General features: G+C 41.7%; 1 protein-coding gene across 1 annotated transcript in view; it reads left to right on the top strand.

Moving 5' to 3' along the window:
* COL4A5 (collagen type IV alpha 5 chain) overlaps positions 1-27,146 on the top strand; it is a 133,426-nt gene that overhangs the window by 69,255 nt on the left and 37,025 nt on the right. Inside the window, exons 14-30 of the mRNA XM_034435040.2 lie at positions 2,129-2,182; positions 2,282-2,338; positions 6,127-6,171; positions 6,269-6,322; positions 6,423-6,464; positions 7,976-8,108; positions 8,216-8,389; positions 10,232-10,315; positions 11,053-11,145; positions 12,686-12,756; positions 12,866-13,057; positions 14,191-14,359; positions 15,426-15,518; positions 17,554-17,658; positions 17,869-17,966; positions 19,413-19,563; positions 20,969-21,082. Of these exons, the coding sequence (XP_034290931.1) occupies positions 2,129-2,182; positions 2,282-2,338; positions 6,127-6,171; positions 6,269-6,322; positions 6,423-6,464; positions 7,976-8,108; positions 8,216-8,389; positions 10,232-10,315; positions 11,053-11,145; positions 12,686-12,756; positions 12,866-13,057; positions 14,191-14,359; positions 15,426-15,518; positions 17,554-17,658; positions 17,869-17,966; positions 19,413-19,563; positions 20,969-21,082 (1,729 nt within the window). The remainder of the gene's footprint in view (positions 1-2,128; positions 2,183-2,281; positions 2,339-6,126; positions 6,172-6,268; positions 6,323-6,422; positions 6,465-7,975; positions 8,109-8,215; positions 8,390-10,231; positions 10,316-11,052; positions 11,146-12,685; positions 12,757-12,865; positions 13,058-14,190; positions 14,360-15,425; positions 15,519-17,553; positions 17,659-17,868; positions 17,967-19,412; positions 19,564-20,968; positions 21,083-27,146) is intronic.

Here is a 27,146-nt window from a genome sequence, read left to right as displayed (position 1 = left end):
TGGCAGCACCTGCCCTCTGGAATGACTTGCCCCCTGAGATACGCACGATATCAGACTTCCGGACTTTTCGTCAGGCCTTGAAAACACACTTACTCCATCTAGCCGGGCTGGCTTGATCCCATCCTCTCAGTTTTAATTGAATTCGGTTTTAATTGGGTTGTTTTAAAGTATTGGGCCAAAATTATTTAATTGTTTTTTAAACTGTTTTTAAATTTTATATGCTATGTTTTATTTTGGCTGTGCACCGCCCTGAGTCCCGCAGGAGAAGGGCGGTATAAAAATAAATAAATAAATAAATAAATAAATAAATAAATAAATAAATAAATAAATAAATAAATAAAATCTCCCGGGTGATTGCCCATCACCTTAGATTTCAGGGAAATGTGTGTACATATTTTAATTGAATGTGGGTCCTAACGAGCCACATCTGCAGTGATGGCGCCAAACATTTCCAACATCACAGAAGACAATGGGATGGCATCAGGGGTGAAATCCAGCAGGTTTTGACAGGTTCTGGAGAACCGGTAGCGGAAAATTTTAGTAGTTCAGAGAACTGGCAAATACCACCTCTGGCTGGCCCCAGAATGGGGTGGGAATGGAGATTTTGCAATATCCTTCCCCCAGGAGTGGGGAGGGAATGGGGATTTTGCAGTATCCTTCCCCTGGAGTGGGGTGGGAATGGGGATTTTGCAGTATCCTTCCCCTGCCACCCCACCAAGCCACCCCCACCAAGCTATACCATGCCCACCAAGCCACGCCCACAGAACTGGTAGTAAAAAAAATTGGATTTCACCACTGGATGACATCATGGTTCAAAGTGATTTGTCTGACTGATTCAATGGACCAAGTGCAATTAGATGATTTCAAATTGATCTAGTAGTTTGACAGACTTTTGTGCATACACATAAGTACATACAGCCTTTTGAATTGGATCAATTTGATTAGTCACTCAGAGCAGTTATTTGAGTGACAGTTGGAATTAAAGTAGACTGATAAAGATAAATTGGTCTAGTGTTAAGGCACTAGGTTAAAAACTAGGTCCAGTGAGTTCTAGTCCTGCCTTAGGCATGAAAGCATCTGGGTATGAGCCAGTCACAAGGAGACGGTGAGTTCTAGTCCTGCCTTAGGCATGAAACCTAGGTAAGTGATCTTAGGCCAGTCTCTCAGCCCAATTCACCTCACAATCACAAGGTTGACTCAGCCTTCCATCCTTTCTAAGGTAGGTAAAATGAGGACCCAGATTGTGGGGGCAATAAGCTGACTTTGTATAAAATATACAAAAGTATGAAGGCTATTGCTTAACGCATTGTAAGCCGCCCTGAGTCTTCGGAGAAGGGCGGCATATAAATCAAATAAAAAAAACCAAACGAACAGTGTTGTTGTGGGAAAAATAGAAAAGGGTGTGCTGGATATGTTTGCTGCCTTGAGTTATTTGTAACAATAATAAAGACAGGATACAAACAAATAAAATAAATGAATAATTTATTTATTTATTCATCTATTCATTCATTCATTCATTCATTCATTCATTCATTTATTTATTTATTTATTTATTTATATATACAAACAAATAAAATAAATGAATGAACAAATAAATAAATAAATCCTCTCTAATAATTGACCATACTTTCCATGGAATTTGAGCACATATTTGTCCACAAAATCTGAAGGTAGAACTTGATCAGAACCTCAGCATGTCCCATTGGCAAATCCAGAAAAAAGAAACTCCTGGGACATTATTTTACCAAGAGTATAAAACTTTACTGAAAAAAACCACATTGGCACAGAAGAAGCAAAACCAGCTCTGGGTTTCCCGTGCAAAAGCAAGCATAGTTTATTCCTCCCTTTCCCTATGGGCCACCCACAGTCCAATAAGTCCACCAATCACTTCTGTTCATTTTGTTATGGGAAATAGCCAGCCACCCTGGGACATCTGCTCAATGTGTCCTTGAGTCTCAGGAAACCGACTGTTGCTTAGATATCATTTCTCCACCCTTGCATTCCATTCACTCCCACCCCCACCCCCTGTTACTGTCAAGCTGTGAGCGAAGCAAAAATATTGGTGAAAGTGCAAATCAGTCTTGACCCTCAGGATGGATTTGTAACAATTTCCCTTTGCTCTTGACAGGGTGTTCCAGGTGACCCGGGCCGCCCAGGATCCCCGGGATCCCCCGGGCTTCCTGTGAGTATTTTCCTTTGCTTCATTTGTGGAGGGGCATCAGGATTCTCCAAAGGTTGGGTCCCTATTAACTGATAATGGGGTGCTTTTCTGATTTTACAGGGCCCTCCTGGCGGTGGAAAAGGTGAAAAAGGTGAGCAAGGAGAACCAGGCAAAAGAGTAAGTAACTTCTTGGAACCCAATATTTACCTTTCCAAACCATGTATAGCTTTGGGAGTTCAGGTTGGGCCACCAAATGTTGGGTAAGACGTTTTTCCTTTCTCGTATGATCTGCTACAGTTGGTGTGGATGAAACCCTCCTGAATGAGAAAGAGGCCATTGAAAAATGCATGTATAAAACCACTATCAATGCAGTTCAACCAAGAGACATCAACATTTAACTTTTAATCTGGATTAAGGAATTCAGATGATTTCTTCCTCCTTGATTTCATCTTTGGAACAGAAATTGGAAGTGATGTATATAAATGAAGATGTAATTTTTGCTTTCCAACCTCTGGTTGCTCAGAAATTTGGACAAATGGGTAAATACTTGTGTGTATTTGCCTCTGGCCCTGAAATCCACAACTGGCAGTTATGTAAGCAGAAAAGAATGGACATTCAACTTGTCCAGGATGGTATAATATCTCCTGCCTTTGGCAGTGGATTGGACTAGAAGACCTTCAAGATCCCTTCTAACCCTAGGATTCTAGAAGCATAGAAAGGATCAATCAGAGTAACCCATGTTCTGATTGGTTGGAGTTCCATTTAGCATTTTTGAGAGGAGCCAAGGCATAAGATGGCATAAGAATCCAGAATGAATGGGACCCAAATAATATTCCCCTCCAGATAAATTGACTTTTTCTTTTGACTTTGTTAAGCCCATTGTAGGGTTTGAACAAAGGCTGTTGTGTTTTGTTTCTCAGAATGATGAAATCAAAGACATACTAACCTATGCAAAAGGGTATATATGGCCCTTTTTTCCCTTCCCTATGTAGGTTGTGTATATTGTGACTTTCCCCTTCTACCCCCGATTCAAACTTTTAGTGAAAGGGCAGGAAGTCCTAAATATATAAATACCATTGGTTTCTCAGTGACTTTAGAAGTTAGAGTAACACATCAACCAGTAATACCATCACACTCAAGAAATAGCAAATGTACTGGTAGTCCTCAACTTTCAACCATTTGAAGTTGCAACAGCACTGAAAAAAGTTACTTATATCCGGTTCTCACACTTATGACTGTCACAGCATCCCCACCGTCACATGATCAAAATTTGGGCCCTTGGCAATCAGCATGTATTTATGATGGTTGCAGCATCCCAGGGTCATGTGCCTGCTGTGGTGGTGCAGTAGTCAGAATACAGTACTGCAGGCTACTTCTGCTGCCTGCCGGCTGCCTGCCATTAGGCAGTTCAAATCTTACCAGGCTCAAGGTTGACTCGGCCTTCCATCCTTCCGAGGTGGGTAAAATGAGGACCCAGATTGTTGGGGGCAATAGGCTGACTTTGTAAACCGCTTAGAGGGGGCTGTAAAGAGTTCTGTAAAGCACTCTGTGAGGCTGTATATAAGTCTAAGTGCTATTGCTAAGTGCTATGTGGAGGACTACCTCAGATTTCCATATTTTTTAGATTTCATCCACTTGAGTGCCTGAAATGGTTGCTGCCCTGTATCTAATGGAAAAGCAAAAGTATTGAGCAAAGAGCTAAAGAGAAAGTTCCAATTTAGGTCATCGTCATATTATGGAAGACAATTTTTGTGAGCCATTGCAACTGATGCAGATTTCTGTGAGATGTTGTGTGGAGTTTCTTGAATGATCAATAACTTTGTTTTCCCCAACGCTTGGAGTCAATTCCTGCTTTTCACTTGATACTTATACATGACTTTGAAATCAGAAATGATCTTTTGAAGAGGCATGCATTAAAAAGAAAGAGGAACAAACAGCCTCCTAGCTTTCTTTCAAGGCTGCAGTAACTCTGTGAGCCAAGTTAGTTGCATTCAGATCTCCTTAATCATTTATTGAAAAGCAGGATCTTTAAACTAGGATGGAAACATGGTCTCTGTGGCAAACATTTATGGAGAAGATACCCATAAATGTTTGGGGCAAGGAATTGACATAGGCATTAGCCTTGTGCCATGGCTTCACATCAGTTTTCTCATTTCCCAGTCACACTTGTATGGCTTCTGTTTTTTAGGATACAATAACTGTGCTTATGCTGTGTCCCTCTTCACACTTAAATTGGCCTCTAGAAGCCTGGTGCCTTCTAGGTACAATCTAGGGCTTGCAACCTCAGGTGGTCCTGGTGTGAGTGTAAGATTGACAAAGGCTGTTCCAAGTTACATGTTCATGAGCTTTATGTAGTGAATGAGATGACCTTGATGGAGATATGCAAGATTGTAATTGAAGTTCACAACAAACAGATAGTTGAGTGGCTTAGACGGAGGCCTAGAGAAGAACAGCCAAATCAAACTTGCAAGACTGATGTCAGCCCCACTAGTTAGACCAGACCAAGAAACCAACTCTCCAGTTCTATAATAACAGAATCTTGCAAGTTGTCTCCTCCTCCTCCTCCTCCTCCTGTTTCTCCTTCATCATCATCCCATCTTCTTCCTCCTTTAATGAATTAGAGAAGTGATTCTTTATGAATATTATTTATTTGCTATAGACTTATATATTTTTCACCCCATCTCCCTAGGAACAGATCCTGCATATCTCCACCCAGGTCACCTTCCCTATGTCACATTTGTTCTGGATTTTCTGGCATAGTCTTAAATACAGGAGCATTTCAAGTTGATCTATATACTTCTAGATTCTACTTTCATTTCTAGTAGACAGATTACCAGAATAGAAACTAGTAGGTGAAAATTTACTAGGTCATTCCTGAGTCTTATAAATGGATGTCAATGGGTGTTTTTTCCCCGCTGAAATGAAAAATCCATCCATTGGCAACCATCCTGGTTTTATTCACTGAATTTCTCTCCCCATTTTATTTGAATTGTGGTGGCCATGATACCAATGAACCTCCATTTTCCTATCAGGAAGAAGGAAGAAGAAAGAAATCCACTGCTGGTGGATTTTGTCACCATTTCAAAATGATTTTTAAATTTAACAGAACTCTCTGGGAATAAGAAGTGAGCAGAGTGGTGGCCTAGTGATGAAGACGCTCACCTCCCACTCGGAAGGTTGAGGGTTCAATTCTAGGCAGCAGCAAATGTTTCTTTATCAGGGGGCAAAAAGAAAATATCTGCTGCAAACTCTGTATAGGCATCAGGAATGGCATCTGGCCAGTAAACGCTCTAAGGCACCCTGTTATTAAGCTGGTTATTAAGACCAGCTGCCTGCAATTACTGCAGGTTCAAATCTCGCCTAGGCTCAAGGTTGACTCAGCCTTCCATCTTTTCTAAGGTAGGTAAATTGAGGACCCAGTTTGTGGGGGCAATAAGCTGACTTTGTATAAATATACAAAAGGATGAAAGTTATTGCTGAGCACATTGTAAGCCGCCCTGAGTCTCCGGAGAAGGGTGGCATATAAATCAAATTAAAAAAAAAAAAAAAACTCCATTCACTCACCTTGACTCTACCATGAATAAAGGGATTACAAGATTGTAAAATGAAAAAAGGGGGGGGGATAAAAAGAAGGGGCTGGAATGCTCTGACATTGGAGGGCTCTGATTTGCTATCCAGTTTTAGAGTAGAAATTAGAGGGGGGGGAAACAGTGTTTTCTGTCTTTTCTGGAGAAATGAAATCCGTTCTACTGCATGCCATGGGAGAGAATAGCTGGCACTTCCCATCCTGTTTTCAGCCTTGAAACTTACTTTAATGGTTCCTGCTAACTTACTAATGTAGACCCACTGCCTTGTGGTATTTACCTAAACCTCCAATTTTCAGCCTTTGACTGCCAGCTCTAATGCCAGGTCATCTTCCAGCTTCATTATTATTTAATGCTTTTCTCTCTGGTTTTCTTTCAAAGGGGAAGCCAGGAAAAGATGGGGAACCTGGATTGCCAGGTTTGTCTGTAAGTCTTTTCTATCTTTCCTTCATTTGGAAATGTCCAGATATAACAGCTGTGAAATATTTGTAGGATTGAGAGGTTTTGTTTTTCTCTTGCCCAGGGTCTTCCCGGTGACCCTGGCACGCCTGGCATCCCAGGAAGAGATGGAGACAAAGTAAGTAGTGCAATTCAGAATCTTCCTAAGAATAGGTGGAGTTGTGCCAGGATTGGTTTTCTCAGGAATACAGATTTTGAGGTGTTTATTTTGTTGTTAGGGTCAAAAAGGAGAAGCTGGTTTACCTGGCCCACCTGGATTGGTAAGTCTTGATCCTATCTCTTTTGCCTCCTTCTTTAAATTGCATTTCGGGCAGATTCTTCCCGTTTCAAAGGTATTTCTTCCATGAACAGCTTTTAGAACTTTTTCTTTTGCCATTATTAAATCCTGTACTATAAAATACATTTTTAAAAAATGGCAATGTAATATGTTTGTTCTTGCCTTTGTTCTAATTGTGATGGGTATTGTATCTGCTTGCTTCCTCATACTTCAAAGCTATTGCAATAATCAGAAGAACGACCAGCTTAAAATGTTTCTTTTACAGGTAGTTCTCAACTTACAACCATTCATTTAGTGACCGTTCAAAGTTATAAGAGCACTGAAAAAAGCAGCATTCCCGTGGTCACATGATCAGAATTCAGTCTCTTGGCAACTGACATGTATTTGTCACTGTTGCAATGTCCCAGCAAAGTCAGATCACTTAACAACCGTAGCAAAAAAGGGCGTAAAATTGGACAAAACTCACTTAACAAATGTCTCGCTTAACAACAGAAAATTTGGGCTCAATTACGGTCGTAAATTGAGAAGTACCTGTAAAATATTAAATTGAATGTCGATTTTCAGACAAAAAAATCAACAAAAGAGCCTTACCGGTTCTTTTTCCCCATGTTTAGAAACTATAATTCAGGGGATATATAGTTTTATTCTTTATTTTATACCCATTAATGTTTAGGTTTGTCAGGGCAAGCCATTAGAGTATAAATAGAGAGCAAACCTCATTCCTTCTAGCACTGATGACATCATATCGTTTGGTAATGAAACGTCTGCAAGAAAGCCACCAAGCTCAGAGAGCACCAAGGACCCCACTGGTTTAGATTTATCACTTGGGTAACAATTATGTTAAAAAGTAATAGAGAAACAAACAGTACATCCTGTGATTTATTCTGCTAGTTATTAGTATATTATTATATTTATTTGCTTCACTTAAGTCTCCAATTTAACAGGCAGAGAGATTAAACAGGTTTTGATGAGAAAGCAAACCAGTTGTTATGATCCTTGTAATTTATTTGATTTGCTTTTAATAAATCTTGTTAAAGAAAATTCTGAGAGAATTTTGATTTCAGAAGTCGGTTGAACAAAACCTAACAACAGAGAGACAAATGTCCTGCTTTTATTTGCGCTTTGAAAACCTTTGGAGACTTTTGCTTTTAATGTTTTTAAATCTGAGGGCTAGCCAACTGGAGAACCCACTATTTAGGGCAATGAGAACACAGTCTGTCTTATGGGCCAATAAATTCTTGCTTGCTAGCATTGATAGAATATTAAGAAAAATATCCACAAGTATCGATTACTTATTTTCCATATCCTGGCTGAAGTGCTGAGGATAAACCACCTTGGTTTCAGAGATGGTTCATTCATGGTGAAGTTTTTGGAGTTGAAATCACAGAATTATTTGAAATTCTCAGGGGAAAGATTCTATTGTAGTTTGGTAGAATCCTATTTCTTTCATGCCCTATATTTAAATAACATTCTTCCTTGATCCTTGGACTATAGGTGATTCCAAGGCCGGGCACCGGTATAACAGTGGGACCAAAGGGTAGCAAAGGATTAGCAGGATATCCTGGAAACAAAGGAGATCGTGGTTATCCTGGCCCCCTGGGCCCTCCTGGTTTACCAGGAACTCCAGGTAAAATAGTGCATCTTTTCCTAGTATAGAGCTTGAAGACAGTAGCACATCTGATATATTCTCCCTTCCAACGAATCTCCCCTTTATAATCATTTTTCTCACTGTAGGCGTTCCAAGCGTAGGCCCTCCAGGTCCACCTGGATTACCTGGTGAAAGAGGACAGAAAGGGGATCAGGGCCTTCCTGGGATCGCTATACCAGGACAGACAGGAATTGATGGACAACCAGGGCTCCCAGGACCACCAGGGCCCCCAGGACCACCAGGATCAACCATCCCACCTGGTAAATAATTTTCTGATTGATCACTGCTGATCATCCATCTCTGTCAGTTTCCACAACCTGCTATCCTTCAGGCATTCGGACTGTGTTGATCAATATGTGTGAGAGGGAACATCTGAAAGAAACAGGTTGGAGAAGGCTGAGATAGATATTCCTTCTCCTTCATGAACATAAAAAGGCCACCAGGTAGGGCTGCCAAGAAAATGAAGCAAATGTTGAAAAACGACAATCACCAGTATCTACAAGTAGTCCTTGACAACTGAGTCCAAAATTTCCATTCCTAAACAAGGCAGTTGTTTAGTGAGTTTTACCACATTTTACAACCTTTTTGCCCACATTTGTTAAGCGACTTGCTGCAGTTGTTAAGTGAATAACACAGTCGCTAAGACAGTCTGACTTCCCCTATTAGCTTTGTTGTCGGAAGCCACCTGGGATGGTTGCAAATGGTTGATCACATGACCCCGGGATAATGCATGCCAGTTGCCATGTATTTGGATCATGTGATTGTGGGGATGCTGCAATCATTGTAAGTGTGAAAAATGGTCATAAATTGTTGTTGTAACTTTGATCACTAAATAAATAGTTGTAAATGGAGGGGTACCTGTAACCACCAGTGCTCAGTGAGGTAAAATGATGATGATGATGATGATGATGATGATGATGATGATGATGATGATGATACAGAACGGAACAGAACAGAACTATAAGGGACTTTGGAGGTCTTCTAGTCCAGTTTCCTGTTCTAGCAGGAGACCCTTCCAGATAAGTGGATGTCCAGTTTCTTCTTAAAAACCTTCAGTGTTGGAGCATTCACATCTTCTGGAGACAAGTCATTCCACTGATCAATTGTTCTAATTGTCAGGAAATTGCTCCTTAGTTCTAGGTTGGTTCTCTTCTTGATTAGTTTCCAACCATTGTTTCTTGTCCTGCCCTCTGGTGCTTTGGAGAATAATTTGACCCCTTCTTCTTTCTGGCAGCCCCTTAGATATTGGAATATTGCTATCACGTCTCCCCCTAGTTCTTCTTTTCTTTATTTATATCTGATCTATATCTGCATGGGTCCAGATATTTATATCTGGACCCATGCAATCCAGGGTCTCCATGTGTGCAGGTGCGAAAGATGATAATTATTGGTATCTAATAAAAATGTTCAACGATTGATTTCAGTGTATATTAGCTGAAATTCAGGGACAAGGTTATGACAGGATTTGAATTGTTGCAATGAAAGCAAGAGGTAATTGGTTAAAGACCTAATTACCTTTGTTTTAAATATTACCATTAATATATCTTAACTAATAAATTGTTAGGAGATATATGGTTTTTATTTTATACCTATTAATACTGTAGATTTTTCATCTAGGTAACCACTGTATTTACATTAAGATGTGATTTATTTTGCTAGCATATTATTGTATTTATTTGCTTCACTCTGTTTTTATTCTTTGACATTTTTGCTGGTCAGATAAATATTATTAATTCAATCCACGATCCTGAAATTTCACCATGTTAACTATACATCCGAGAATTCTAAGTGTTATAGTCCAAACCCACCAGGAAAGCTCCAACACTCTCTTTTTATTCTTTTTTTTTGGGGGGGGGGGTTTACTGTATTTTGAAATGTTTTTTACTTGGGAGTTGCCTGGAGTTGGGCAGCATATGAATTTAAGAAATAACTAAACAAATAAAGTCCATTTTCTTTGTCCCAGTACTCAGAATGGATACCAAGGATGCAACTTTTGAAGCTCTTTTTAAGAGTGAGAAGCTTCGTTGAATTTTCCCAGCATTCATTTCGTGTAAAATTGACTCATGTCTTGACTCCTATTTGTTTTTCTTTCTTTCTTTCAGTTGATCGGCTTTGTGAGCGAGGACCTCCTGGCCCTCAAGGAACTCGCGGAGACCAAGGATTTCCGGGGGAAAGAGGCCAGAAAGGTATAAATCTAAAGTATTGTTTGTTTTTTGATTAGACTGAGATCTGCAGAATTGGTTTGAAATTTGAAATTTGGATTGTCTTATTGCTGCCACTGTTGGAGCTGCTATTAAACCATTCTTCAACAAGCTTCATGTCACCCCTAATTCTTCTTTTCTTTAGACTAGCCCACGGGTGTCAAACTTGCCGCGTCACATTGCCATCACGTGACATATCGCAACGTTTTTTTCCTTTTGCAGAGCTGGGGTAGCTTGGCCTGTGCATGATGCATCCAGCTTGCGGGTCACCAGTTTGACACCCCTGGACTAGCCAGGCCCAAAACCTGCAGCCATTCTTCATATGTTTTAGTCTACAGGCCTTTGATCATCGTAGTTGCTCTTCTCTGAACTTTTTCCAAAGTCTCAACATTTATTTGGTAGTACGGTGACCAAAACTGGTTGCAGTATTCCAGGTGTGGGCTTACTAGGGTTTTATAAGTGGTACTAATACTTCACGTGATCTTGGTCCTGTACCTCTGTTTATACAATATAATGTTACCTAGTGTGGTAATGAAATGTCTACAAGCCAACAACCAAGCTCAGAGAGCACCAAGGATTCCACAGAAGATGGATTGCCCAGGCTTTTAATCAAGAGAATCAATTTTTGCAGGAAGATGCTCTCTGAATTATTTTCACTGACATGTTTGTGTCACTGCATTTCTTGCATTCAACTCATTGCACTGTGTATCTTGCGATTCAAGGTGACAAGGGAGATACCTGTTTTAACTGCATAGGAAGCGGCATCCCAGGCCCCCCAGGAGAAAAAGGCTTTCCTGGCCTCCCTGGAGATCCAGGTATACATTTGTGGCTTGTCTGTCTTTTTGCTTCTTTTTTGCGCCCATTAACATTTTGCTATCCAGCAACTCTGAAGCGTTGCATTATTGCATAGGAAATGAAACAAACAAAAGTTATGATATTTATGTAGTTACTTACCAAGCACATCTAAATTATATTAAAGTAACCAAAATATCTTTACAATACCCAAGGCATGTCGCAACTTTTGAGCACCCCTAATATTTGGAAATTGAAAACTGAAAAATTTGACATGCCCTAAATTGGACGTAACATCATCATGAGCAGTCTTGTTTGCATGCTGCAGAAATTACCACCACTCCATGAAACATGTGAATGGAGGGAGAGTAAAAGTATGAAGAAAAACAAACATCAATCTAGCCTTTCCCAAATGTGGCTTCTTTCCAGATGTGCAGGCTTTCAATTCCTAAAATTTTCCGGAGTGGCTATGCTATGCTGGTTGGGAATTTGGAGTTGGTTCCATATCTGGAGAAAGAGGTTCTTGTGGGGAAAAGTTTGGACAATCAATAGGTTGTTTTGAAGAGTAAAGTATTGTGGGAGAATACATCACACTTTCCCCATGGAGTTGCCCACCAACTCAGCTTCCTCTGTTTGCATTAAATTGAAATGTAGGATTGAAGAAGAAATGAATGCCATAATAGTAGCTACCGATAAGATTGAAATATTAGGCATACCCAGTTTTCTCAGAGAATGGGAGGAGAGAGTCTTGTAAAAACTTTTTGGGTTCTGTTAACAGTATGTTTTTTTTTAAATTGTCCACTTCAGGATATGCGGACATCTTCTCCCAGAATGCTCGCTGGGGTATTCTAGGAATTAAGTCCCATATCCGTGTCAACAAGTTTAAAATAGACTGTGGTCAGTAAAGACCTTGCAAGCAATTTTGGAGTGTGCTGCTGGATTTGGGTAACACTTTTGGAAAACCAGGTATTACCAGCTGTGGACCTAGGTTGCCCCTCCTTGCCCTGCAGGCTAACATGGACTCAGCCATGAGGATAATATCTGTGGAGATTCTCAATCATCCAGGTCATGATTGTCCCAATGGTGCTTTTCTAAAAGGCCTGCCTAATTTTCCAACGTGCAAAGCCAACAGCCTGCTTTACTTTCTGTTTCGTTTTTCAATATAGCTAGGGGGAAAAAAATCAGCACTCTTTGCAAGCAAGCAGCAGAGCCCTGAGCAAAACAGCTGAGAGCAAATCAACTGAGACTCGGGAGCCGATCTAAGCAAGGGCTAATTAGCCTATGCTGAAGCTCCACGGGCCAATAAAATTACAAAAAAACACTGAACCCTTTGTTAAATTGCTGGCTCGCCCACCCCTCACCCACCACTATTTATTGGCAATAAATAGTGGTGCGGAGGGGTGGGGCAAGGGGCGGGGCGAGCCAGCAATTTAACAAAGGGTTCGGCCGAACCCCCTAGAATCGGCAGAATCCCACCACTGGAAATTCCCCCAAAATTTGGAACTTGGGGATAATGTTTTCTTTCCTGTGCCATTAATCTCTTCTTTCTGTTTTGGATCCCAGGGGCTCCTGGTTTTCCTGGGCCAAAGGGTGACAAAGGTGTTTCTGGTGTGTTTGGAGCTATCGGGCCTCAAGTAAGGACCACGAGTGTTCTTGGCAGAAGCCTGCCTAGGAATGGAGGGAGAGCAAAGGACCAAAAGCCTGCAATCCTAAAGACTAAAATCATTCTTGTTTTGTCTCTAGGGTCCTCCCGGCCCTACAGGTCCTCCTGGACGTCCTGGTACTAAAGGTGATCCAGGTGACATGATTGGTTTCCCTGGAATGAAAGGTGAAAAGGGAAATCCAGGTTTCCCAGGTCCTCCAGGGCTGCCTGGCTTAGATGCTTCTCCTGGGAAAGATGGATTCCCAGGTCCTCCTGGACCCAAGGGCGAGCCAGTAAGTCAGTGAAGGTGGCATAATTTTTGGAATCCTCTGATGATAAGTCTCAATCAGGAATTTCCAAGTCTAATATCCCGGGAATAACTAGGTGCTGATGGAGAAAATTTCTTTAGGAACTGAACTGAAACTTGGTACCAAATTATGTGCGGACGCTTCCCAGAGTGCCCATTCTGGAAACAATTTGTCCCTGAGACCGCTCTAACTGAATAAGTGTTTCAAGAAGGAGAAGGAGACCATTTCAAGCTTGAAACTTTTCATGAATTGTCAAAGTAACCTATTTCAAATTCAGAGTATCTGCTTTTCCCCCCTGCCCTTTGGAGCATCCTGCCCTCTGGGGTAAAATTTGGCCACAATCTCCTATCTTTCTGACCTGGCTCTGCAAATTGGCCTGGGAACCCAATGGAGAATTTTGACTCTGAAGGTGGCTGCTAGATTGATAACAGAATCTATCTCCCCACCCCCACTCTCTGCTCCTCCCACTCACATCTTTTTTAGCAAGAGCACTTAGACTTATATTCTGCTTCACAGTGCTTTTACAGCCCTTTCTAAGCGGTTTACAGAATCAGCATTTTGCCCCTAACAATCTGGGTCCTCATTTTACTGACTTCAGAAGGATGGAAGGCTGAGTTCACCTTGAGCAGGTCAGGATTGAACTGCTGGCAGTCAGCAAAATTAGCCTGCAATACTGCATTCTAACCACTGTGCCACCATGGCTTTTTATTTATTTATGACTTAATGTATTTTCTTTGTTTTCTTTTTTCTTGTTAATTTTCTTGTTCTATTTTAATTTCATTTTGTTTAAGCTTCCTTTTTATTTCTTCGTTTTGTATGGCTGTGAGCCATCTAAAGTAGCCCCATGGCAAGGTAGGTGGCAAGTAAATTTAATAGTAATAATAACCATGTTTCAAGGGCAAGACATTTGGATTTCAATGACTCAAAGACTCCTATTGCCTTTGAACACCTGGTTCACCTCTTGCCTAGTAAACGGCATAATGACTTGGTGTGTTGATGGGTTGCTTTGGGGTCAGTAAAGTGTGTGATCCTACAAGTAACTAGATCATGGTGAAACCAACCTATCGGTTTTATGGTAGCTTAATCAAGACAGTCTTTTGTTGTTGTTGTTGTCCTAGGGTAGCATTGCTTTCAAAGGAGACCGGGGGCCTACTGGGGATCCAGGTCTTCCTGGGCTTGGTGGAGAGCGAGGGCCTCCAGGCCCTCCCGGATTTGGACCGCAAGGACCTCCAGGAGAAAAGGGGCTTCAAGGCGTTCCTGGACGTCCAGGTTCGCCAGGTGCTCCAGGTAGGTACCTTCCTCCTAGATGCCTATTACAAACTGCCTGCTCAGTGTTCTGACCCAGCTCTCCAAACACGACAAACCCTCTGAAGTTAACTCAAAGATTCCTTTATTAGGAGTGCCAGCAGCCCCGGCAAAAAGTTTCTCTCTCACCGCAGGCTAACAAGTCTGTCCGGCAGGGAGATGAATAGTTGTCTGCCACATCTATTCATCTCCGCGCCCTGCCTTTTATGACCAGAGCTAAAGTGGGGTTCGCTAGCAGAGGTGGCTCTTCCGTCCTGAGGATCGGCCCATGGATTTCCACTCCTCTCCTCTCTTCTGCCTTCTGTGCATCCGCGCATCAGGCACTGGACCCAGCTATCCCTCCTCTTCCTCATCAGCCACCTCCAGACCTGGGGGCTGTTGACTCTCCATCTGAGGGCTGATGTACGGCCCAGGCTCCATCTCTGTCTCTCTCTCTCTCTGTCTCTGCCAGCTCCATTCCCTCTTCTCCCTCGGTCCCTCCCTCTTCTCAGGTTGCCTTAATGCTGACCCTGACTCCCACGCCTCTTCCTCCTCTGATTCGGCTGCTGGAGGGGCTGGCGGCTGACACTCAGATTGATGAAACATCATTTGTCTGGAATATTTATTTCAACAGAAGAGAGGAGTTTGAAGTCCTGCACTCCATCTAACTGGAGGGTCAACAGTGTTTAACTCAGATGGCTTTGCACCTTGTCAAGATGTATGTGTGAAAGTACAGAAGAGTTTATTATTACTACCTCTGTACAAGAATCTTGTCACAATCAAAGCTAAATTGGCACTAGATGAGGGTGATGAAATTAACGGGAGGCTGGACTTAAAGTTTTTTGTGACAATGTACTGATTCTAAACTGATGATACATTTAACCCCACCCTGCAGCCTCTTCTTCTCCTACAGGTTACATTATTAGAGGAAGTGCAAATCCATCCTACCAACAAAAAATATTGGAAGACGAATCTAGAATACAAAATATGGGACGATAGTCCCATTCTGTTTGAGTTTTGTTATGAAATATAAGCAGCTTTCCTCTTGCTGTTTTTCTGATACTTCTAGGGCCCAAAGGTGAACCTGCACAATCTGTTCCCGAAAAAGGACCTCCAGGGCTTCCGGGACCCCCAGGCAGAAATGGGGAAGATGGTTTTCCAGGTAAAAAGCTGCCATATTTCCTGACAACATAACAAAATCTGTTTCGTTTCTGGAGGAAGGGATTTTAGGTTAAGTTCTAACCACCCACTTCTTCTTAGTCCCAATTTTAGTATAATTATGGAAGACCAGGAAGTTTTCTGAATTGTTACCCTGGTTGGTTGTATAATTAGCCAGATGTTTCGACTGGATTTGGCCTTTTTATCCACCTGTTATTTATTAAACCTGAAGAACGCCTGGCTGCTCACAACAATCCAAGAATTTACAATAAAAGATAAAAATTGGCAAGCACCATGAAGCGAAGGGTCTCCTTCTCCCTCACCAAAGGCTTGGGTGAAGAGCAAGTCTTCATGGCTCTTCTAAAAATACAGCAGAGTGTGGGTCATATGAATCTTGAAGGGACCTCATTCTAATGGATAAGCACTGGTACCGAGAAGGTGTCAGGTACAAGAAATCAGGAGCCAAGGAAGTTCAAATAACTACAGGTCTGTTAACGCTAATGCTCTCTACAAGAATCTGAACTACTAACAGTCAAAGCAAATTGGCAGGAGATAAGAGTCAATGGAATTCAAGGTGGGCTGGACTTATAGTAGATCTCTTGGCATGAAGGGATTTGAGACTGATTGCGTACTTGGCCGCTCCCTCAGACTCAGCCTGGTCATCTCCTACAGAAGGTACAATTCCAGAATCCTGAGAAATGCATTGTTTAATCAAAGGGACCCAGAATGCACCAACTCCATAAGATCAAATTGGTCAGGCATGTGTTATGGGAGACAGGCTAAGGATAAGTTAAAGAGTAGCCAAGATGCTGCAGGTTAGACATTTCTACTTGCTTCATTGTAGAGGACAAAGAAGGCCCATCCAGAGAAAGAGCCCCAAGACAAAGGTCAATAGAGAATAGAAAGAGAACTTCACAACAAATATCATAAGAAAGCCAAGAAAGTAAAATAGTGAATTAATGCACAATATCGCAATGAGCAACCTTGGATAGTACTCTCCAACTTAAAAATTCTAAGGCTGATGTTTCAGTAGAATCTTCGTATCATTATATATATAGTTTTACCCACTTTGAGTGGGCAGAGGGTGAGGAAGAGGTTACATTCTCTCCCTGGTTCCCCTTTCCTACTTGGATTGGGGTCTTTCATGTGTGAATTCATGGCATGTATGTGCTCAGGGGAGTCTACTGCAAGAATTTTTCCTCTTTTGTCTGCATGCAGACAAAAATGTCTTCCGGGTGCGCTTCAAGGTTTTGGTTACCACCTTTAGAGCGCTCCATGGCATCAGACTGGGGTATTTACGAGACCGCCTTCTGCTACCAACAGCCTCTCACCGACCAGTACGCTCCCATAGAGAGGGGCTCCTCAGGGTGCCGTCGGCCAAACAGTGTCGACTGGCGGCCCCCAGGGGGAGAGCCTTCTCTGTGGGGGCACCTACCATCTGGAACGAGCTCCCCCCAGAGATACGGAGGATCCCAGACCTGCGCAAGCTGGCCTGGCCTAACTCCCCTCTTTTAAATTTTTTTAAATTTTTTAATTTGTGACTTTATAAATTGGGTGTTTTAATCTGTGTTTCGGCCAAAATATTTAATAATTTTAAGAGATTTTTAATATTTGTATTATCTGTATTTTATCTTGGCTGTTCACCGCCCTGAGTCCTTCGGGAGTAGGGCGGTATAGAAATTTGATTAAATAAATAAATAAATAAATAAATAAATAAATAAATAAATAAATAATGCATGAGATTGACACCCAAATATTTTTCACCTTTTGAAGTCTCAGCTGCTGCCAGATGGATACCTTCAGGTCATCTGCCTGAGTTTCTCTTCTGGGTTTTGTGGATAAGTTAAGGCTTTGCCCATCAACAGTTTGCTGATCAGTAATTAGCAAAGTCAAGCAGTCTCTCTTTTTCCTTTCCTGGAATGTAGTATTCAGTATGGCTGGTGGATGCAGCATCAAAATGGCTGAGAAATTGTCATTAACCAGAGTTTACTGATAGGGGTGATCAGTGGATTTGATGACTGAAATATATTTCTTACCAGGAGACCGTGGTCAGCCTGGATCACCTGGGTTGTCAGGAATCCCCGGCCAAAAAGGTGAACCCGGCTTCCCTGGCATTGGACTCCCAGGTCCACCAGGGCCCAAAGGTTGGTCTCATTCCTGTTCTATAAAGGCAGTGTGATATACTGGTTGGAGCAGGAGTTGCCAATGGATGACTGAACTACAGTGCAAGCATGCTGTAGAAAGAGAGGTGGGGGAGAGGGAGAGGCAGGGGGAGGGAAGGGAAGGGAAGAGTTTATTGGATTGGGTTGGAGTTTATTGTCATTGCCCTCTAATCTGTTTATCTTTTTTTAAAGGTTTGCCTGGTTTATCAGGTGAACCTGGACTTCCAGGAAACTCTGGAAGACCAGGAGCTGATGGAGCCCCTGGATTGCCTGGAGAGAAAGGACAGAAGGTTTGTGGAGAAGATTTGCTTGTTTTGGTGTAAAAGGTCCTCTTTGTCTTCCACCACCACCTGGTGTGTTCCAGATAGTTGTGCTATGTTGAAGGACTGGAATCCCAATGCATCTGAGGGGCATCAGGTCAGGGAAGGTGAATTAATTGATGTAAAGATGGCCTTGGACCTTTCCTAGACTGATCAGACTTCCTGGTTCTGTGAAGGAAATCCAGAATCATTCTGAGCCAAGAACTAAATCTACAATGGCTGTTAGTACTTGACCCTTAAGATTTTGGTGAAAGGCCACAGCAAACCTAACTAGGTGGAAACCACAATGTCCTGGTTTCTCTTGCAGGTTTTGCATGCTTCCTATCTCAAAATAGCAAGAAACCATAGTAACATTTTTTTGGCAACTGTGGGTAAAGAGTGCTTGAAATCCTTCTGGGATCGCATGCAGCTCTGAGAACTGTGGTTGCCTACAGTGGAACTAAAAGATGCTAGGTTTCCCATTTGCCCCCATTGTGATATATCGATGGAAACCGGGGTGTTTTGGGCAGAGCCCAGAGATTAAAATTCACTTGCAAGTATCTGAGAAGCAGCAGTAAAGTTTGATGTAGTTCTTTATTTTTTATTTTTATATTTCTGAATTTCCTTACCTTTCTCAAAGAGAAAGCACTCTGGGTGCTATAGAATAAAACATCACAATACGGGTAGTCCTCAATTTACAAGAGCTCACTTAGTGACCATTTGAAGTTACAATGGCACTGAAAAAGGTGACTTATGACCATTTTTCACACTTATGACCGTTACAGCATTCCCATGGTCACTGATTTACATTCAGAGGCTTGATAACTGACTCACATTTATGACAATCACAGTATCCCGGGGCCACATGAAGGTTTTTGCAACCTTCTAACAAGAAAAGTCAATGGGAAGCCAGATTCACTTAACCGCCGTGCTATTAATTTAACAGCTGCAGTGATTCACTTAACAAATGTGGCAAGAGAAATCATAAAATGGGGCAAAACTCACTTGACACTTAGCAACATAAACGTTGGGCTCAATTGTGGTTGTAAGTTGAGGACTACTTGTATAAAAACAGCATGTAAAAATTAAAATGTTAGAGTTAAACTTGTAGAATTAAAAATTAAAATTTTAATAATTAAATTAATTTTTTTATCCACCTATTGGCACATTGGACAGAATAAATCTTGTGCTAGGTTGTCGTCACATTATGAAGACGTGTGATATCTGAACAGTTATTTTGTTATTTATTTAACAACATTTATTATTTATTTATTTAACATTTATTCTTTATTTAGTTATTTATTTAACAACAGTTTAGTTGTTTACAGACCTCTCTTTGTAAGCAAGGCAGTCAAATACAACAGTAGGAAGCATAGGATGGACTGCAGAGTTGAGAAAAAATATTCTGAACTAACTTTTTGCTATCTGACATTTCAGGGAGAGCGAGGATTTGGCGTTCCAGGCCCCACAGGGCCACCTGGTCCCCCAGGTTTCAAAGGAGCACAAGGTGCCAAAGGTGTGCCTGGCTTCCCAGGAAACCCTGGCTCCCCAGGACGGGCAGGATTTGATGGAGTTCCTGGAACTAAAGGTACAAAAGAGGCTACTTGGTGGTGCCACCAGTCAATTCAGATGAGTGTGACTTAAATGTAGGGATTCGGTTTAAGGCTGTCTTCTGGTTTTCTGTAGACTGTTTTGCATTTTTTTGGACCCATGCAGAATCAGATCAGATCAGGGTCAATATGAGTTCAGCATGATAGCTGAATCAACAAAACTTGATCTTCAGTTGACCAGTCCGCCAGGATTGAAACCATCCCTGATGTTCTTCTCCAAACCATATTTTGCTCTAGCTAGAACCTATCTTCATAGCTGTGGAGAAGTATTACAATGGGAAAAGGCAACATAGACTTGTAAAACTAATGTTATAAGGAGTGTAATGAAAGAAAGGTTTTTAAACCTTATTCCTTTGACTTAAGACAACATAATTTTTTTTCTTTGATTTACATTCCACTCTTGATGGTTTCACGGATAGGGCCAGGTGGATTTTTTGATAATAGTGCTTCCATTATCTTCATTACCTCCTCTTGATCTGGTTTGGCTAAGAGCCTATCCTACCCATTCTATTTAGTTTTGACTCCAGACAAGGTCAAGAGAATCAGTTTCTAAGTAGAGCAAACTCTGTCCTCCAGATGTCACTGGAATACAGCTGTCAAATGTGACAGTTGACAATGCCTGTTGATGAGAACAGAACTCCAGGAAGAAGATTGAGTTTCAAAAAATGTGATTCTCTCTCTAAATGTACAAACATTGCTAGGTCTAGAAGTCTGATTCTACCTATTGTCCATCTATTTCTTTCTGTCTATATCTATCTATCTATCTATCTATCTATCTATCTATCTATCTATCTATCTATCTATCTATCTATCTTATCTATCTATCCATCTGTCTGCCATCCATTCATCCATCCATCCATCCATCCTCATTTGCAGATGTAAGTCTGGATTGGTCAGTTAACAGGATAAATATGAAACATGAAACTATACAACACAATTAAAAAAACAGCACAAACCAAGGCCAAATATGAACATGTTTAGAATCTGAATCCATTTTCCAGCTTACCCAACATCCTAACCTAGTGCAACACCATGCCCCCACCCTGACTCTTGAAGGTGGTCCAGAAGGATACTATGGTCAATCTTCTCAAAAGTACCTTGGTTAACTCTACTGCCTTCTCTGGAGTCGTGGCTGGTGTCTCACTGAAGATCCAGGTAGGTGCATTTCTGAAAGAGAAATATTCCCTTCCTCTCCTGGCCAGCCAGTTTTCAATAAAATAATCATTGAATAGAATCAATAATGAATAGGGAACTTTGCCCTTCCAGCTGCTTCAGAGATACTTCAGAGTTCATTGAATGTTGGGACATGCATATTTCAGTATGTTATTTCTAAGAACCTATGCAGCATTTGAAATATTTAGTTTCTTGGAATCTTTTTCTTAGGTGATCCAGGACCACGTGGCCAGCCTGGGCTGGTTGGACCTCCAGGGATTCCAGGAACTGGTGTCCAAGGACCACCTGGTCCGCCTGGCCCTCCAGGACCAGCAGGACAACCAGGTAAGGGTCCAAGTAACCAATTAGTAAGTGAGACAATTGGAATTAGACCTGTCAGCATGAATTACTGAAAGGGAATTCTTTATCTTCCCCAACCTGGCACTCTCCAAACTCTTTTGGCAACTCCTGCTCCCAGAATTCCAAGCCAACATCTAGCTGGGAATTATAATCCCAACACACCTGGAAAAAATTGGATTGGGAAAGTCTGGAATGAAAGGAATGCAATGTTTTTGGGTCCTGCTTTGAGTTGCTTTTCATAAAGTTCAGCTGAGCTAAATAAATTGGATAATTAATGTTTAAATATTAAAACAATCTTAAATAAACTAAAGAAGATAAAATATGCAATCGATGCATAGCTTATCCTCCATAGATATATACAGGTAGTTCTTGACTTATGACCACAATTGAGTCCAAAATTTCTGTTGTTAAATCAGACATTTGTTAAGTGAGTTTTGCCCCATTTTATGACCTTTCTTGCCACAGTTGTTAAGTGAATCACTGTAGTTATTAAGTTAGTAACCCAGTTGTTAAGTGAATCTGGCTTCTCCATTGACTTTGCTTGTCAGAAGGTCGCAAAAGGGGATCATGGTCATAAATGTGAACCAGTTGCCAAGCATCTGAATTTTGATCATGTGGCCACTGGGATCATGTGGCTGTAAAGGTTGTACTGAAAAATGGTCATAACTCACTTTTTTCAGTGCTTTTGTAACTTTGAATGGTCGCTAAATGAACTGTTCTAAGTGGAGGACTACCTGTAATATGAAACCATTGTTCAAATGACCAATAGCTCCAGGGTAACCAAAACAAGTTCTTCATTAGATATGTAGAGGTCTACAAAAGATACAAATGGTTTTAACGCGAGAACTATCTGTACTTACATCTAGATATTGTTTTTCTATGAATGCAATTTTGCTTCACTTGAAGAGTATGTTAGAAATAAATGTTAACTGATATTGTTAGTCTTTAATAATTATATGACAGGAACTTTACTGGGCTCTAAGAATAGGTTGCATTTAAATGGGTCTTAATTTGAGCAACATTGAATCCTAAACCCTTAGCCATAATAGTAGCATTATCAGGTAAACTGCACCAAAATCTCTTCTCTATTAATTTTAGTGTGATTTGGTTCTTCTTGTACACCATGCATGATTTGTAAAACACAAGTTGATTTTAAACCACGATTCTGCAAAATGTGAGCTCCCTATTTCTATTTCTTTCAAGAAAATCTGTGCCTGGAAATTTAAGATTCACTGCATGTTCACAACTACGTGGCAAAAGTACACCCAACACTGTGCATCTCTTTCATTTGCTATTATATCCATTTAATTGTTCCTATTTTAAAAAGACAACAGGATATCTTTCATTTCTGGGCTGTGGAGCAAAGAGATTTTAAAAAGAGTTACTAATGCCTGCAAAACTGTTCACCATGTCAATGGATCATACGGTCATTGAGTCAGACCTGGCAATGTAGCACCTGTGGCAATTCCTAAATAAAATCTGAAGCCTTCAAAGAGCACCAACCTCACAGTGCTTTAGTGATATGGTTTAGGATCGTGATGGTGAACCTATGGCACACGTGCCAGAGGTGGCACGCAGAGCCCTCTCTGTGGGCACACACACTGGTCTTCAGGTTTTCAGCGCTTCGGCACATGCACGGGCATTCTGGTTTGAGTACTCTGTGCCGAAAAGGTTCGCTATCACTGGTATAGGATCTCCTGTTTGAGTCTGGGATTGGATTAGGACGGGTCTCCAACCTTGGCAACTTTAAGACTTGTGGACTTCAACTCCCAGAGTTCCTCCAGTGAGGAACTCTGGGAGTTGAAGTCCACAAGTCTTAAAGTTGCCAAGGTTGGAGACCAGGGGTGGGTTCTACTTACCTTTACTATCGGTTTGTAACAGGAGCACACGCTTGTGCTTCTGTGCATGCCCAGATCGTCATTTATGATGTCCGGGCAGGTGGGCGGAGCGTCCTGCTGCTTTTACTACCAGTTCTAAAGAACCGGACAGAACTGGGAGCAACCCACCACTGTTGGAGACCCCTGGATTAGAAGACCTCCAAGGCAGGGGTGAAATGCTCCCGGTTTGGACCGGCTCGGGCGAGTAGGTAGCGATGATGGCCGGTGGTTCGGAGAACCGGTAGCAATGGAAGCTGGAGGCTCCGCCCCCCCTGCCCCCCCACCCCATTCCCCGGAATCGGGGAATGCACCATTCCTTACTGCCCACCTTTCTCCCGCAGCTGCTGTCAGGGAAGGCAAGCGCCCGAAAGGTACCGGAGCCACTCACTCTCCTTCTTGAAAGAGCCGCTCTGGTCCACGCGCTGGCTGCGCAAGTGCACATCCAACCTGCCACTGAATTAAATAAACAGTGTGCACTTGCGCAGCCGGCGCGTGGACCAGAGCGGCTCTTTCAAGAAGGAGAGTGAGTGGCTCCGGTACCTTTCGGGCGCTTGCCTTCCCTGACAGCAGCTGTGGAAGAAAGGTGGGCAGTAGGAGTCAGGGAATGGTGCATTCCCCGACTCCAGGGAATGGGGCGGGTGGGCAGAGCGACGTGGTGAAGAGTGAGCGGCAGTGGCTCCGCGGCAAGGCCGGCGTCGGGAAATGGTGCATTCCCGACTCCTACTGCTCACCTTTCTCCCGCGCCTGGCTGTCAGGGAAGGCAAGCGCCCCAAAGGTACCGGAGTCACTCATTCTCCTTCTTGAATGAGCCGCTCTGGTCCACGCACTGGCTGTGCAAGCACACACCCAACCTGCCGCTGATGCGTGAATTAAATAAACGGTGTGCGCTTGCACACGCTCACTCTCACTTTCACTCTCATTCTCACTCACCAAGGAGAGTGAGCGATTCTGGTACCTTTCGGGCACATGCCTTCTCTGACAGCCAGCTGTGGGAGAAAGGTGGGCAGTAGGAGTCAGGGAATGGGGCGGGGGTGCGGAGCCGCGGGAGAAAGGTAAGGACACGCCGGCAGAATAGAAATTTAAAAAGTTTTCCTACTGGGTTCTGTGGGCGTGGCTTGGTGGGAGGGGGTCTTATGACTGAGTGGGCGTGGCTGTGAGTGACTTTGAGTTGGCCACGCCCACTCAGTCACAGGACACCCCCCCCCACCAAGCCACACCCACAGAACCGGTAGGGAAAAATTTTAGATTTCACCCCTCTTCCCAGGTCCTTCCCAACTCTGTTATTCTATTGTTCTGATTGTTTTGATTCTTGCAAAAGTTTGTGGCAATATTTCAGGTGAGAACTTAAGAGATCTTCAGGGTGTTATTATAGCTATCTGGGGATATGTTTGATATTTTAATCATTTGGCACTTGTCCATTGCATCAGATTGCATGATGACTGCCGAAAATAACTCCTTAGTGTGTGGTTGGCAGTTTTAGTATTTGGAAAAGGTTCAATTATTCCAATTGAACTTTAATCCTATGGATATGGACATGTAGCTTTCTTCGTAACAATAGAAATTATTTTACTAATAAAGGAGAATATTTGTAGCTCAGGGTTGACATGAGGGGGCCTTGGTGCTCTCTGAGTTTGCTTGTTTTCTTGCAGATGTTTCATTAGCCAAACTAGCTAAGATCATCAGGGCTAGCCACTATGTAGACCGATATTTAGAGTAGTTCCCTGATCTTGTGGGTCTCTGCTGCTCTGCAGATCTTCTCAAGATTTTATCTGAGGACTGGAAATGGGTCTCTTAGGATTGTCCTCCCCTCCCTACATTATGCATTCAAGCACTTCAAATGAATCACTGCATGTAGCACAGCCATTAATGGAGATGCAGCTACAATCTGCATCCTCTCACTTGAACTACCATTCACTCACCTGTCTGTTAAGCACTGGACCTGCCCCAACACGTCATAGCTGATGAGTTTTTTATTCTACACATATTTATTTTTTCCCCCACGGGACCACTGTTTCTGCGTATTTCAAATATTTGTATCATTGGGTATTATTTACCTGTCTTTTCTCTTGTGGAAATTGATGCCTGGCTAAAACTTAACTAACAATATCAACCTGCATCAGCTTCATCTGTCGCTGTTAATGTTGCTGTAATGTCATCTCATCCTTCTCTTCCAAAATTTAGCTTTTTCTGCTGTTTACGTAAGTTAGCAATGATGCAATTTTTGATAACTTAAGCCTTGGAACATCCTTCTTGGTTAATGTTTTCCTTGGTTGGTATTAGCATCATGTAATTATGGGTGGGGTTTTTTTTGGAGAAGATTTGTTTTAAAGGGGGGAGGAGAGGATCCTCCAAAATATTAAAAATAAACCACAAAAATAATACTGAGCTATACAGTACACCACTGCTCCACCTCCCTCACTCTGGGGTTTCCAGAAATAATTGAACTGAAACTTCCAAAGTCCCAACCAGTATAATCAGTGGCTAGGGATGATGAGGTCATAGACCATTATAATTATGGTGACTACCCTATTATTGAAGTCAAAAAAATAAGGAAATTTTAATTTAATGTCATTAATAAGAGACCATTTTAGGAATGTCTATATTTAATTCTGTTTCCTAATCTGGTGATTATGGCCCACTGGAAAACATTACCATGATGTCTGTTCCACTTTCTTTGGTGTAAGTGTTCTATTCCCCTCTTGAAGTAGATAACACAAACTAGAATCCATGATAAATCATTCATTCAATGGTGGCTCTGTCAAGATGGTTGCCCGCTCTTTTGAATGGATCAGCCTTTCTAGCATACGCATTGAACTTAGTTCCCAGTCATCCTCTATGGAACCTCCCAAGGCCATGGTTGCCTGGTTGTTGGGAGCTCTAGTCCAGCACAAATTGAGAAAAATTTGTGTGGGTGTTGTTCAAACATCTGTGTATTAACCTTTGTATCCTAACCCTAACGGCGTTCTTCCAAATTTTTGCTGTGTTTCAACTTCCTGATGAATTCTTTCCATGATGACTTTTCAACTTCTCAGGCCAATCAGGTACAGTGGTTTTTCCATCTAAGGTCCTTTTTGCTTGCTTGTTTTCCTCTGCTACTTATATGTATTGATTTGTTTTCTATTTACCTTTTTTTTAAAAAGTACATCTATATAAAATGCTGTCTCTGAGGTATTGATTTTCATTTCTTGAGAGGGATTCTTTAAACTACGGATTCTTGAGATATCAAGATCTCAAGAGAACGTGGAGATCTCAAAAAGGTCCTTTCCTCTTTTAAAAGGTGGGGAAGGGAAGGAAAGAGAAGAGTTGAGAAGCTGAAATCCAGAAGTAGGAATGAAAAAGGCTATGCTTTTAAAAAGCAATAGCCAATTTGGAGTTGAAAATAAATAGGGTTTATTAAAATGCCAAACCTAAAGGAAATCAACCCTGACTGTTCTTTGGAAGGACAGATATTGAATCTAAGCTCAAATACTTTGGCCACCTAATGAGAAGAGAGGATGCCTTGGAGAAGACAATGATGCTGGGAAAGACTGAAGACAAAAAGAGAAGGGGACAGCAGAGAATGAGATGGCTAGATGGTGTCATGGACATAAGGAACATGAATTTGAGCAAACTCCAAGAGACAATGGAGGACAGAGGAGCTTGGTGTGCTCTGGTCCATGGAGTCACAAAGAGTCGGATATAACTTAATGACTGAACAACAAAAATTACAAATTGGTTTTTTCTGTTTTAGTTTTGGGATTTTGATCATTTTAAGTTTTTGAAGGAAATTATTGGAGGCAGTTAGTTTGAAGGGGGATGTGAAAGTTTTGATTTTCAAATGGGGTGTGGATTTTAAAAGGCTGAGAAACACTGCTTTGTATGAACCATTGGTCAGATAATGGTAAAAGGGATGGTAAAATCCAAGAAACAAGTAAGCCTTTTCAGAAGTTGCTATTCTGAAACTTCTGCACAAAGTTGTTTGTTTTGTTTTGTTTTGGAGTTGGAAGTATAATGAGAGAGAATTGTTAGCAACTGGACATTTTAGTCTTTTTATAAGATTTTGACTTGGAGTGGATAGTCTGGACTCCTGTCTTTAGAAGTATATTTACTCAATCTATCTTTTTGCAGCATTGATGTCTGGTGGTTGGCCAAGCTAGTAAGAATTCTGGTCCAAAACGTAGTAGTGTACAAAG

Source organism: Pantherophis guttatus, chromosome 12 (assembly GCF_059756535.1).
Source record: "Pantherophis guttatus breed Tessera chromosome 12, ASM5975653v1, whole genome shotgun sequence".
NCBI classification, from domain to species: Eukaryota; Metazoa; Chordata; class Lepidosauria; order Squamata; family Colubridae; genus Pantherophis; species Pantherophis guttatus.
The sequence above is the reverse complement of the archived record's forward strand: the minus strand, read 5'-3'. Positions and strand labels throughout refer to the sequence as shown.